This window comes from Pristiophorus japonicus, chromosome 30, assembly GCF_044704955.1.
Source record: "Pristiophorus japonicus isolate sPriJap1 chromosome 30, sPriJap1.hap1, whole genome shotgun sequence".
NCBI classification, from domain to species: Eukaryota; Metazoa; Chordata; class Chondrichthyes; family Pristiophoridae; genus Pristiophorus; species Pristiophorus japonicus.
Genome location: NC_092006.1, coordinates 4,860,291 through 4,875,182, shown reverse-complemented (window position 1 = coordinate 4,875,182; position 14,892 = coordinate 4,860,291). Strand labels below are relative to the sequence as shown.

The window sequence follows — 14,892 nt, the reverse complement described above, 5'->3', positions numbered from 1 at the left end:
ACGCCAGACAGGAATGTACAATTGTTGTAGTTCATCCTTGCGGTCTCTAAATGTCTGCCATTGCCCATCCACAGTCAACCCCTTCATTATCATTCGCCAATCTATCCTAGCCAATTCACGCCTCATACCTTCAAAGTTAGCCTTCTTTAAGTTCTGGACCATGGTCTCTGAATTAACTGTTTCATTCTCCATCCTAATGCAGAATTCCACCATATTATGGTCACTCTTCCCCAAGGGGCCTCGCACAACGAGATTGCTAATTAATCCTCTCTCATTACACAACACCCAGTCTAAGATGGCCTCCCCCCTAGTTGGTTCCTCGACATATTGGTCTAAAAAACCATCCCTTATGCACTCCAGGAAATCCTCCTCCACCGTATTGCTTCCAGTTTGGTTAACCCAATCTATGTGCATATTAAAGTCACCCATTATAACTGCTGCACCTTTATTGCACGCACCCCTAATTTCATGTTTGATGCCCTCCCCAACATCACTACTACTGTTTGGAGGTCTGTACACAACTCCCACTAACGTTTTTTGCCCTTTGGTATCCTGCAGCTCTACCCATATAGATTCCACATCATCCAAGCTAATGTCCTTCCGAACTATTGCCTTAATTTGCTCCTTAACCAGCAATGCTACCCCACCTCCTTTTCCTTTTATTCTATCTTTCCTGAATGTTGAATACCCCTGGATGTTGAGTTCCCAGCCCTGATCATAGTGGAGCCACGTCTCCGTAATCCCAATCACATCATATTTGTTAACATCTATTTGCACATCTGTCCTCTATCTGAGGAAGGACGTTCTTGCTATTGAGGGAGTGCAGTGAAGGTTCACCAGACTGATTCCCGGGATGTACAGGGCCTTGGTGAGGCCACACCTGGAATATTGTGTTCAGTTTTGGTCTCCTAATCTGAGGAAGGACGTTCTTGCTATTGAGGGGGTGCAGCGAAGGTTCACCAGACTGTTTCTCGGAATGGCTGGACTGACATATGAGGAGAGACTGGATCAACTGGGCCTATATTCACTGGAGTTTAGAAGAATGAGAGGGGATCTCGTAGAAACATATAAAATTCTGACGGGATTAGACAGGTTAGATTCAGGAAGAATGTTCCCGATGTTGGGGAAGTCCAGAACCAGGGGTCACAGTCTAAGGATAAGGGGTAAGCCATTTAGGACCGAGATGAGGAGAAACTTCTTCACCCAGAGAGTTGTGAACCTGTGGAATTCTCTACCACAGAGAGTTGTTGAGGCCAGTTCGTTGGATATATTCAAGAGGGAGTTAGATGTGGCCCTTAGATACGGCTAAAGGGATCAAGGGGTATGGAGAGAAAGCAGGAAAGGGGTACTGAGGTGAATGATCAGCCATGATCATATTGAATGGTGGTGCAGGCTCGAAGGGCCGAATGGCCTGTTCCTGCACCTATTTTCTATGTTTCTATGTGATCTAAAATGCACGTTCGTCCCTCTGACAGTTAAACTGAACACAAATCCTGAGATAATTGGCCCCTTTAGCAACAGTTATCATCGATTTCAACAATAAATTCCGCTTCTCTGTGTCTGATAACGGATGCATTCGAAGTGGGCATGAGGTTGTAAAGAGAATAAAATGTTTTTTATTGCAACGCTAATAAAGACAAGAATCAAAGATTGATCAAAACTACCGGCAGAGGAAAGTCACACTGGGAGTTCGGGGACATTGGAGTGAATGGTCACCGTGCACAGGTTGTGACTGAGGGCGCGGCGAGTGGGCGCTGTATTTCTCAAGGCCCCAACTCTTCCGATCCGGACCGGGAGGATATTGGCAAACCCTTCCCGCTCTCACGATGCGGTCTAATCCACAGCGAATGCCAGGTGCGCGTACATAGTCTGTGAAGGAACAACACGAGAAAACCGTTACCTTCCTGCTCAACTATATTGAAAAGAAATAGACGTGCATTTCTATAGCGCCCTTCACCACCACCGGTCGTCCCAAAGCGCCTTACAGCCAATGAAGTACTTTTTGAAGTGCAGTCACTGTTGTATTGTGGGAAACGCGGCAGCTCAATTTGCGCACAGCAAGCTCCCACACACAGCAATGTGATAATGACCCGGATCATCTGTTTTTAGTGATGTTGGTTGAGGGATAAATATTGGCCCCAGGACACCGGGGAGAACTCCCCCTGCTCTTCTTCCAATAGATCTTTTACAACCGAGAGGGCAGATGGTGCCTCGGTTTAACGTCTCAGCCGAAAGACGGTCCCTCCGACAGTGCGGTGTTCCCTCAGTACTGCTCCTCCGACAGTGCGGCGCTCCCTCAGTACTGCCTCTCCTCCAGCCCTACACCCCTCCCTATCTCTGCAACCTCCTCCAGCCTCTACATCCCTCCCTAACTCTGTAACCTCCTCCAGCCCCTACATCCCTCCCTATCTCTGTGACCTCCTTTAGCCCCTACACCCCTCCCTATCTCTGTAACCCCCTCCAACCCCTACACCCCTCCCTATCTCTGTAACCCCCTCCAACCCCTACACCCCTCCCTATCTCTGTAACCTGCTCCAGCCCCTACACCCCTCTCTATCTCTGTAATCTCCTCCAGCCCATACACCCCTCCTTATCTCTGTACTCTCCTCCAGCACCTACATCCCTCCCTATCTCCTACTGCTCCTCCAATTCTGCCCTCTTGACCATCCCTGATTATAATCGCTCCACCATCGGTGGCCGTGCCTTCAGCTGCCTGGGCCCCAAGCTCTGGAACTCCCTCCCTAAACCTCTCCGCCCCTCTCTCCTCCTTAAAACCTCCCTCCTCGGCCAAGCCTTTGCTCACCTGTCGTAATCTCTCCTCGTGGGGTTCGACCTTTAATTTTTGTCTGACTAATGCTCCTGTGAAGCGCCTTAGGACATCAAAGGCGCTATTTAAATGCAAGACATCACTGTTGCAAAGAGATTTAGATAGGTTAAGCGAATGGGCTAAGGTTTGGCAGATGGAATACAATGTCGGAAAGTGTGAGGTCATCCACCTTGGGAAGAAAAACAGTAAAAGGGAATATTATTTGAATGGGGAGAAATTACAACATGCTGCGGTGCAGAGGGACCTGGGGGTCCTTGTGCATGAATCCCAAAAAGTTAGTTTGCAGGTGCAGTAGGTAATCAGGAAGGCGAATGGAATGTTGGCCTTCATTGCGAGAGGGATGGAGTACAAAAGCAGGGAGGTCCTTCTGCAACTGTATAGGGTATTGGTGAGGCCGCACCTGTAGTACTGCGTGCAGTTTTGGTCACCTTACTTAAGGAAGGATATACTGGCTTTGGAGGGGGTACAGAGACGATTCACTCGGCTGATTCCGGAGATGAGGGGGTGACCTTATGATGATAGATTGAGTAGACTGGGTCTTTACTCGTTGGAGTTCAGAAGGATGAGGGGTGATCTTCTAGAAACATTTAAAATAATGAAAGGGATAGACAAGATAGAGGCAGAGAGTTTGTTTCCACTGGTCGGGGAGACTAGAACTAGGGGGCACAGCCTCAAAATACGGGGGAGCCAATTTAAAACCGAGTTGAGAAGGAATTTCTTCTCCCAGAGGGTTGTGAATCTGTGGAATTCTCTGCCCAAGGAAGCAGTTGAGGCTAGCTCATTGAATGCATTCAAGTCACAGATAGATAGATTTTTAACCAATAAGGGAATTAAGGGTTACGGGAGCGGGCGGGTAAGTGGAGCTGAGTCCACGTCCAGATCAGCCATGGTCTTGTTGAATGGTGGAGCAGGCTTGAGGGGCTAGATGGCCTACTCCTGTTCCTAATTCTTATGTTCTTATGTTCTTATGCAATTCATTGCAGGTGAATAGCTTTGGGTTGTTTCTGAGAGAGGCACAAGTGTATTAATGTGAATGTCTCATTGAAGTTACTGACAACGGACATGTCCATGGACACCAATGAAACACTTGACACCAGTATAGAATCTTACAGCACAGAAGGAGGCTAGTTGGCCCTTCGAGCTTGTGTCGGCTCTTTGAAAGCATGATCCAATTAGTCCCGCCCCCCGCTCTTTAATGAAAATAACATCTCCCATCTTTGTGGCACCTACCTCCTCTTCTGCTTTCTTTATTCTTGAAGCGGTACCTCGGTCAGTCGTGGCTGCACTCTCTAGGTTTAAGAAGATGACTGGCGTTAATGTCCAGGCCGGCACGCCAAAGGGAGAGGTTCAGCTAAAGGCGAAATTGAGGGTTTGGCTCAGACGGGCAGTACCTGGTTGGCGAGTCTTGCCACGCCGTGCCACCGCGACACCGATCAACCCCATCACAAGAGGAGCCATCGCCAGGCTGGCATAAAGCGCGAAGCGGCAGGTCGAGCTGTGAAGGGGCTCTGAACGGCAGAAAGACAACTCTTGTGAAATGAGCGAAACACAAAATAATTCAGTCAAATTCTGAAACCTCGTCCGCTGAGGGTTTGAAGCTGGTTTTTGGCCCGAATCATCAAAGACATGGTGACGAACTATGAACTGTCTCAACGTAAGTGGCTGTGATCTCTGCGCTCTTCCAATCCTGGCCTCTTGAGCATTCCCCCCGATTTCTATCGCTCCACCATTGGTGGCCGTGCCTTCAGCTGCCTGGGGCCCCAAGCTCTGGAACTCTCTCCCTAAACCTCTCCGCCTCTCCTCCTTCTGTAAAACCTCCCTCTTTGACCAAGCTTTTGGTCAACTGTTCCAATATCTCCTTATATAAATTCAAGTACCCCGTAAGCCAGTTTAACCAGCTCGCCAACCTGCCCTTCCCACATTTACAGGTTTGTGTATATGGTCTCTCTCTGTCTCGCTGTTTTCCAAACTCATGTCATTTATAAAATACTACTTTTCCATACTAGTGCTCCCAATATACAACAACTTATATTTATATAGCGCCTGTAACGTAGTAAATCGCAAGTGAAGAACGTTCTCCCCATCTTAGTCTTAAATGGCCAACCCCTTACCCTGAGACTGTGTGACCCCTGGTTCTAGACTCCCCAGCCCCGGGGGGAAACACCCTCCCTGCATCCACCCTGTCAATCCCCCTCAGAGTCTTGTACGTTTCAATGAGATCACCTCTCCTTCTTCGAAACTCCATAAGAACATAAGAAATAGGAGCAGGAGTCGGCCATTCGGCCCCTCGAGCCTGCTCCGCCATTCAATACGATCATGGCTGATCCGATCATGGACTCAGCTCCACTTCCCTGCCCGCTCCCCATAACCCCTTAATTACTTATCAGTTAAGAAACTGTCTATTTCTATCGTAAATTTACTCAATGTCCCGGCTTCCACAGCTCTCTGAGGCAGCGAATTCCACAGATTTACAACCCTCAGAGAAGAAATTCCTCCTCATCTCAGTTTTAAATGGGCGGCCCCTTATTCTGAGATTATGCCCTCTAGTTCTAGACTCCCCCATCAGTGGAAACATCCTCTCTGCATCCAGCTTGTCAAGCCCCCTCATCATCTTATACGAAACTCCAGAGAACATAGGCCCATTCTACACAATCTCTCGTGCAAAAAAAACCCTCACATCCCAGCAATACTATAATGAACATTATTATCACTAACTATTTGGCAAACCGCCAGTAGCTCCAGTTACCTCCCGGAGACGCGACGCTTTCACTCAGGAGATCCCCGGTGGCGTTGATCGGAACGGTGCAAGTGCAGACGGCGCCGCTGCGCCAGGTTTCGGCCGAGACGCTCAGGACGCTTCTGGCGGTATAGCTCCCGTCCGGCTCCAGCGTCCCGGGCTCGCTCCGTCCCTCGGCGGCCCGTCCCGCAACCAGCCAGCGGATGGGGGAGGAGTCAGGAGCAGCGCCCCGCACCAGACACATCAAGGGCACCCTCTCCAGCCGGGGAATCTCAGCCGGCGGCGGCGTTAAGAGGAAGAGGACCGGGGGGCCCGCTAGATGGAAGGGAAATTGGAATTAACCAGGCGCACAAGGCAGGTTTGAATTGGTGTCTCGACGCACAATTGGATGGGCGTGTGGGATTACCTGTGATCACCAGCGTGGTGCCAGTCCCGAATATCAGGGTCCGATTCCCGGCGTTTGGAGCAGCGCAGTAATACCGCCCAGAATCGTTCCTCTGGACATTGTCAATGACCAGCGAATAATTCCCCGATTGCTTGCATACCTCGCCGGAAAATCTTCCCCCGGGCGTCACGAACCGTCCGGTTTTGTAAACGAGCCGCATGCCCTCTCGGGGCCAGTGTGTGTACCAGTAAACGATGCCCGGGGCCAGCCTCCCGGACTGGCATTGCAGTTTGACCAGGCTCCCGACATCGGCCGTTAGCAGCGCCGGAAATTGGCTCAAGACCGCCTGAGACACGACAGCTGAGACAAGGTTGCGGGGGGGGGGACACAAAAATTAAAAAAACACAATATTAACAACAGGTTATAGGCCCCCGAGTCACCCTGGATACCGACACATCTCAAATTCCCCTCCACTGGCGCGTCGGGAGCGCGTGTGGGAAATTCCGCCGCGCTGCGCACCGTTAAATTGCGCCTCTCCGCCCGCAATTCCCACAGGCGCACAGTCCGAGTCCGTTCGCTGTGAAATCCGCTCCAATCATTGGCGAGCACCATGGCGACTGGCTGCAGTTAAGATTGCAAAAGCCTTCTCCCAAACCGATTATGCTTCCCCCTGGTCTAACCCGGCTCTCCAATCCATCTCTCCAGGGGTTGGGGACCGGGGGGCGCTTGATTATGTTAAAATGGGGCGATAGCTTTCTCACTAATTCCACTAGACAGGCCCCCCTCTCCCAACGGCAGACCCTCGCCTTCAAATACCGGAGTTCACTGACATCTTTATCTCAGTTAGGGGGCAGTTCAGTGTCACATTCGCTTCCACTCACCCATCACAATGTTCGGCTCCAAAGTCGCGCGATCGGTATTGAGCGAAGCCCGCACACCTTTATACTTTGCCCAATATCTAAGCTGCTTCTTAAAAAAATTATAGTTAAACGCAAACTTGTGTATCATCGAACGATGCAACACAGGAGGCCATTCGGCCCATCAAACCTGTGTTGTGCCGGCTCTGTGACAGAGCGACTCAATCATTCCCACTCCGCCCCTGCTCTTTCCCCACAGCCCGGCATATTGCCTCCTTTCCAAATATTTATCCAATTCCCCCGTTTGAAAGTCACTTTTTCATCTGCTCCCAGTGCCCCTTTCAGGCAGCGCGTTCCCGAGCACAAGCTCCCAGGGCTTGAAATCACGTCCTGAACTCCCCCTCTGGTTCTGTTACCGATTATCTCAAACATGTGTCCTCTGCTTACCCACCCTCCTCCCACTGGAAACAATCTCTCCTTCTTTACTCGATCGGAAACCTTCTCCTTATTAATTCTATCCAAAACCCGTCTCCTTATTAATTCTATCCAAAACCCTTCTCATTATTAATTCTATCCAAAACCCTTCTCCTTATTAAATCTATCCAAAACCCTTCTCCTTATTAAATCTATCCAAAACCCTTCTCCTTATTAATTCTTTCCAAAATCCTTCTCCTTATTAATTCTATCCAAAACCCTTCTCATTATTAATTCTATCCAAAACCGTTCTCATTATTAATTCTCTCCAAAACCCTTCTCCTTATTAATTCTTTCCAAAACCCTTCTCCTTATTAATTCTATCCAAAACCGTTCTCATTATTAATTCTATCCAAAACACCTTCTCCTTATTAATTCTCTCCAAAACCCTTCTCATTATTAATTCTATCCAAAACCCTTCTCATTATTAAATCTAGCCAAAACCCTTCTCCTTATTAATTCTCTCCAAAACCCTTCTCCTTATTAATTCTATCCAAAACCGTTCTCATTATTAATTCTATCCAAAACACCTTCTCATTATTAATTCTATCCAAAACCCTTCTCCTTATTAATTCTCTCCAAATCCCTTCTCCTTATTAATGCTTTCCAAAACCCTCCTCCTTATTAACTCTCTCCAAAACCTTCCCCTCATTAATTCTCTCCAAAACCCTTCTCCTTATTAATTCTCTCCAAAACCTTCTCCTGATTAATTCTATCCAAAACCCTTCTCCTTATTAATTCTCTCCAAAACCCTTCTCCTTATTAATTCTATCCAAAACCCTTCTCCTTATTAATTCTATCCAAAACCCTTCTCATTATTAAATCTATTCAAAACCCTTCTCCTTATTAATTCTCTCCAAAACCCTTCTCCTTATTAATTCTCTCCAAAACCCTTCTCCTTATTAATTCTATCCAAAACCCTTCTCATTATTAAATCTATCCAAAACCCTTCTCCTTATTAATTGTATCCAAAACCCTTCTCCTTATTAATTCTATCCAAAACCTTTCTCATTATTAAATCTATCCAAACTCGTCTCCTTATTAATTCTATCCAAAACCCTTCTCCTTATTAATTGTATCCAAAACCCTTCTCCTTATTAATTGTATCCAAAACCCTTCTCCTTATTAATTCTCTCCAAAACCCTTCTCCTTATTAATTCTATCCAAAACCTTTCTCATTATTAAATCTATCCAAACTCTTCTCATTATTAATTCTATCCAAAACCCTTCTCATTATTAATTCTATCCAAAACCCTTCTCATTATTAAATCTATTCAAAACCCTTCTCCTTATTAATTCTCTCCAAAACCCTTCTCGTTATTAATTCTCTCCAAAACCCTTCTCCTTATTAATTCTCTCCAAAACCCTTCTCCTTATTAATTCTATCCAAAACCTTTCTCATTATTAAATCTATCCAAACTCTTCTCCTTATTAATTCTCTCCAAAACCCTTCTCCTTATTAATTCTATCCAAAACCCTTCTCATTATTAAATCTATCCAAAACCCTTCTCCTGATTAATTGTATCCAAAACCCTTCTCCTTATTAATTCTCTCCAAAACCCTTCTCCTCATTAATTCTATCCAAAACCCTTCTCCTTATTAATTCCCTCCAAAACCCTTCTCCTTTTTAATTCTCTCCAAAACCCTTCTCCTTATTAATTCTATCCAAAACCCTTCTCCTTATTAATTCCCTCCAAAACCCTTCTCCTTTTTAATTCTCTCCAAAACCCTTCTCCTTATTAATTCCCTCCAAAACCCTTCTCCTTTTTAATTCTCTCCAAAACCCTTCTCCTCATTAATTCTATCCAAAACCCTTCTCCTTATTAATTCCCTCCAAAACCCTTCACCTTATTAATTCTCTCCAAAACCCTTTTCCTTATTAATTCGCTCCAAAACCCTTCCCTTGGTTGACTCTCTCCTAACCCCTTCCCCACTCTGGCAAAACATCGAAGGCTATCTCACCTTGGAAGAGATGGAACAGCACACAGAGGCCACAGAAGCTCATTATCACTGCCCCAGGAGGGTTGAACTCTGATGCTGGGACTGGCAGCTCAGGGAGGAATGCTTGTCAGCAGGTCGGTGCGAGGCTGGTGTGAAATGCCGAGCCAATTGTGGTAAGCACGCACTGTGTTTATTAATAAATGTACGATTTGGGCTGCAAAATAGTGCCAAGGCAGAAAGCTCTGTGTGGGTTTCCTGTTTTTACAGGTAAAGAGATAAAACACACACACACCATCTGTGTTACAGAAGGCACCTCGTCTCTACGCATGTTAGTTTGACCACACTTGGAGCACTGCGCACGGTTCTGGTCTCCATCTTTCAAAAGAATATAGAGGCACTGGAGCGGGTGTAAACAAGATTCAGAAAGATGACACCAGAATTGAGAGAGGTTATACTGATCAGGAAAGGCTCAACAGACTGGGGCACTTTTCTCTCGAAAATTAGAGAGAATGTACATCACAGAAACAGATCATTCAGCCCCACCGCTCCGTGCCGGGGTTTATGCTCCACACCAGCCCCTCCCACCACTCTCCATCTCACCCCATCCCCATATCCTTCTATTCCTTTCTCCCTCATGTGTTGATCCAGCCTCCCCTTAAATGCATCGATACTATTCGCCTCAGATTCTGCCGGGATTGGACCGGGTAGATGCAGGAAGAATGTTCCCGATGTTGGGGAAGTCCAGAACCAGGGGTCACACTCTCAGGATAAGGGGTAAGCCATCTAGGACCGAGATGAGGAGAAACATCTTCACTCAGAGAATTGTGAACCTGTGGAAGTCTCTCCTGCAGAGAGTTGTTGAGGCCAGTTCGTTGGATATATTCAAAAGGGAGTTAGATGTGGTCCTTACGGCTGAAGGGATCAAGGGGGTATGGAGAGAAAGCAGGAATGGGGTACTGAAGTTGCATGATCAGCCATGATCATATTGAATGGTGGTGCAGGTTCAAAGGGCCGAATGGCCTGTTCCTGCACCTATTTTCTATGATTCTATGTTTCAACCCCTCCCTTTGGCAGCGAGTTCCACATTCTCCCCATTTTCTGGGTGATGAAGTTTCTCCTGAATTCCCCATTGGATTTATGGGTGACTGTCGTATAGTGATGGCCCCCTAGATCTAGGCTCTCCCACAAGTGGAAACATCTCTATTGTGAGACGGTAGTGGATAGGATCCATACAGCCTTCTCTATAACGGGGTGGGGGGTGAGCACATATTTGAGGTATGGAGAAGTCAGATGTAATGTAGACGTGTTAAGAATGTAAAAACACACAAGATAAGGCCCGAGGACTGTGCAAGAAACAGACCCGAGAACTAGAATTGGCTCCTCTTAGAAAAGGAGGATCGGAAACAATATTGAGAATAAATAACTAACTTTACTGTGTGCATTTCTGTTCGAACTAGGTGTAATCGGTAAACAGGGACCGACAAGTTCTAGAGACTGGGGCCTGTCTATAACCCACACTTCTTAATTTAGGGAATTTATATAGTGCCTTTCACGACATCAGGACGTCCCAACGCGCTTTACAGCCAGTTTAGTGATTTTCTTTTGGTAAGCGTGAGTTTGTGGGAGCTTGCTGTGCGGAAATTGGCCGCGTGTCCCGACATTGCACCAGTGACCACACTTGAAAATGTTGCTCCGTTGGCTGTAAAGCAGATCCGGAAATCCCGAGGTGGTGTGTGACTTGTGGTAGCAATGGAATGCTATCAAATATCTTTGGTAAATTTTATCCAACTCACGCGTAGTTCCGGTTAGTTCAAATAGAGAAATCTACCGGGGTTGGAGTAATCCCAGTATACAGTACCTCATTTGAGACTTAAACAGATACATTATGCAGGGGCTAGAAAGAAGAAAACCATTGCAGTTATAGAGCGCCTTTCATGACCACTGGATGTCTCAAACTGCGCTTTACAGCAATGAAGTACTTTTGGAGTATAGTTACTGTTGTAATGTGAGAAACGCGGCAGCTGAATTTGCGCACAGCAAGCTCCCACACACAGCAATGTGATAATGACCCAGATCATCTGCTTTGTAGATTGAGGGATAAATATTGGCCAAGAACCAGAGATAACTCCCCTACTCTTCTTCGAAATAGTGCCATGGGATCTTTTACATCCACTTGAGAGGGCAGACAGGGCCTCGGTTTAAATGTCTCATCTGAAAGACAGCACCTCCGACAGTGCGGCGCTCCCTCAGTATCGTCCCTATGACAATGCGGCACTCCCTCAGTACGGACCCTCCGACAGTGCGGCGCGCCCTCAGCACTGCCCCTCCGACAGTGCGGCGCTCCCTCAGCACCGCCCCTCCGACAGTGCGGCGCTCCCTCAGCACCGCCCCTCCGACAGTGCGGCGCTCCCTCAGCACCGCCCCTCCGACAGTGCGGCGCTCCCTCAGCACTGCACTGGGAGTGCCATCCTGGATTTATATGCTCAAGTTCCTGGAGTGGGACTTGAACCGATGACCTTCTGACTCTGAGACGAGTGTGCTACCCACAACCACAGCTGACACTATGGGAAAGAGTTCAATTGTGAGGACCGTTTGCATGGACGAGGCTTGAATTCTCTTGAATATAGAAGATCAAGGAATGATCTATTTGAAGTATTTAAGATGATTGAAGGAGTTGAGGGGGTAGATTGAGAGAAACTATGGCCTCTTGGTGGGGGGAGTCCAGAACAAGGGGATGTCACCTTAAAATTAGAGCCAGGCCATTGAGGGTTGATGTCAGGAAGCCCTTCTTCACACAAAGGGTAGTGGCAATGTGGAACTCTCTCCCTCAGAAAGCTGTCGAGGCTGGGGGGGGGCGCGAGGGGGCAATTGTAAAATGTCAAAACTAAGATGGATAGCTATTTGTTGGGTAAGGGTATTCAGGGTTACGGGACCAAGGCAGGTGGATGGGGTTAAGATACAGATCAGCCCATGAGCTAACTGAATGGAACCGCAGGCTCGAGGGGCTGAATGGCCTCCTCCTGGTGCTAAAAGATGGGTTATTTGCGGGACCCCTGCAATGAACTGCATTTCTCTGTTGTGTGGGGGTTATCAGATTTCAACTGAGCACTGACCCGCCAGTCCTCTTGAATTAGTGGGTCCGCGCGGTACTGGCCAAAGAAATGTCCGGATCGTCAAATACCCAAGGAACCTCTCACCCTGGGGTACTGAGTGCGATAACTGGCCTTTGGGGGGGGGGTTGCACAACATCAATTTCATCGCTAGCCGGCGCTATACCGCAGTGCTGTCAGTAGAACTTCCCGTTTCAGGTCCATTTATTCTCAACTTCCAGTGCAAAATAAAAGCCCTTGATATCACTGGCAAACAAATCTTTCAATGATTCGGATGTGAATCAACCGTTGTGCACGACGCGCATACACATCGACGTAGAAGACAGAGCTGTCCTACAATATAATCATCATCGTCGGCAGACCCTCGGAATCGAGGAAGACTCGCTTCCACTCTTAGCATGAGTCCTTCGGTGGCCGAACAGTCCAATACGAGAGCCACAGTCCCCTGTCACGGGTGGGACAGACAGTGGTTGAGGGTAAGGGGAGGGTGGGACAGGTTTGCCGCACGCTCCTTCCGCTGCCTGCGCTTGGTTTCTGCACGCTCTCGGCGACCAGACTCGAGGTGCTCAGCGCCCTCCCGGATGCACTTCCTCCACTTGGGGCGAACCGGTCTTTGGCCACAGGGACTCCCAGGTGTCGGTGGGGATGCCGCGATGATAGAAGTGGCGATTCCCAGGAGTGACCAAACCGCCCATTTGCTGATTTGAGGCCTGGGACAGAATAAATTGGAGCACAGATCTCCATACTGGGACAGCACATTGTCTGCAACACGCTGGCTTTTCTGGTTCCAAGCCCCCTCAACGTTTTATACAGAGTTTGCGGATTATAGCTGGTAACACACCCTTACTGCTGCTTTCTGGCATAACTTGTTCTTTTTAAACCCATATATTCTGACATAAAGTTCCATCAATCCTCAAAGGCGACGACGGATTTTGCAATGAGTTGTGCTGCAAGTTAATCTTATTTACCTAGATTCACTCGTGTGAATAATTGGTTATCTGGATAATTCTGGAAATTAAGACACGTGTATTACAGACAGCACCCAGTTGAACCCGGTTTGCCCCAGTCTCCAGAAATCGTCGAGCCCTGTTTATTCGATTACACCTGACCTCGTTTATAGTTCGAACAGAAATGCATGCAGTAAAGTTAGTTATTAACTCTCACTATTGTTTGGGATCCGCCTTTTCGAAGCCAATTCTAGATGCAGGAAGAATATTCCCGATGTTGGGGAAGTCCAGAACCAGGGGTCACAGTCTAAGGATAAGGGATAAGCCATTTAGGACCGAGATGAGGAGAAACTTCTTCACTCAGAGAATTGTGAACCTGTGGAATTCTCTACCACAGAAAGTTGTTGAGGCCAGTTCGTTGGATATATTCAAAAAGGAGTTAGATGTGGCCCTTACGGCTAAAGGGATCAAGGGGGTATGGAGAGAAAGCAGGAATGGGGTACTGAAGTTGCATGATCAGCCATGATCATATTGAATGGTGGTGCAGGCTCGAAGGGTCGAATGGCCTGCTCCTGCACCTATTTTCTGTGTTTCTATGTCTATGTTTCCCAGGTCTGTTTCTTGCACAGTCCTCGGGCCTTATCTTGTGTTTTTTTACATTCTTAACCCATTTTCATTGCATCTGGGTTCTCCATACCTCAAATATGTGCTCACCACCATTATAGGGAAGTCTGAATGGATCATATCCACTTCTGCCTCACAATAGAGATGCTTCCAACTTGAGGGAGAAGACCAGAACGAGGGGGCCATCGATATAAGACAGTCACTCATAAATGGATTCTGCAGAGGTCCCAGCAGATTGGAAAACTTCAAATGTAACGCCCCTATTTAAAAAAGGAGGCAGACAAAAAGCAGGAAACTATAGACCAGTTAGCCTAACATCTGTGGTCGGGAAAATGTTGGAGTGCATTATTAAAGAAGCAGTAGCAGGACATTTGGAAAAGCAAAATTGGGTCAGGCAGAGTCAGCATGGATTTATGAAGGGGAAGTCATGTTTGACAAATTTGCTGGAATTCTTTTAGGATGTAATGAACAAGATGGATAAAGGGGAACCAGTGGATGTGGTGTATTTGGACTTCCAGAAGGCATTTGACAAGGTGCCACATGAAAGGTTACTGCACAAGATAAAAGTTTACGGGGTTGGGGGCAATATATTAGCATGGATAGAGGATTGGCTAACAAATAGAAAACAGAGAGTCGGGATAAATGGTTCATTCTCAGATTGGCAATCTGTATCTAGGGGGGGTGCCGCAGGGATCAGTGTTGTATTGGCGACTTGGAATCTAGATTGATGACTTGGAAGAAGGGACTGAGTGTAATGTAGCCAAGTTTGCTGATGATACAAAGATGGGAGGAAAAGCAATGTGTGAGGAGGACACAAAAAATCTGCAAAAGGACAGAGACAGGCTAAGTGAGTGGGCAAAAATTTGGCAGATGGAGTATAATGTTGGAAAGTGTGAAGTCATGCACTTTGGCAGAAAAAAATCAAAGAGCAAGTTATTATTTAAATGGAGAAAGATTGCAAAGTGCTGCAGTACAGCGGGACCTGGGGGT

At 47.2% G+C, this 14,892-nt stretch overlaps 1 protein-coding gene across 1 annotated transcript; it reads right to left on the bottom strand.

Annotated features, from left to right (window-relative positions):
- Window positions 1-1,696: 1,696 nt before the first annotated feature.
- Window positions 1,697-9,367, bottom strand: LOC139240095 (immunoglobulin kappa light chain-like). The gene is made up of 6 exons (XM_070868472.1): window positions 9,243-9,367; window positions 5,971-6,309; window positions 5,574-5,879; window positions 4,219-4,335; window positions 4,058-4,116; window positions 1,697-1,869 (listed from the first exon to the last, which is right to left on the bottom strand). The coding sequence occupies exons 1-6, from the start codon at window positions 9,283-9,285 to the stop codon at window positions 1,834-1,836; spliced, it is 900 nt and encodes a 299-aa protein (XP_070724573.1). The 5' UTR covers window positions 9,286-9,367; the 3' UTR covers window positions 1,697-1,833.
- Window positions 9,368-14,892: the final 5,525 nt, after the last annotated feature.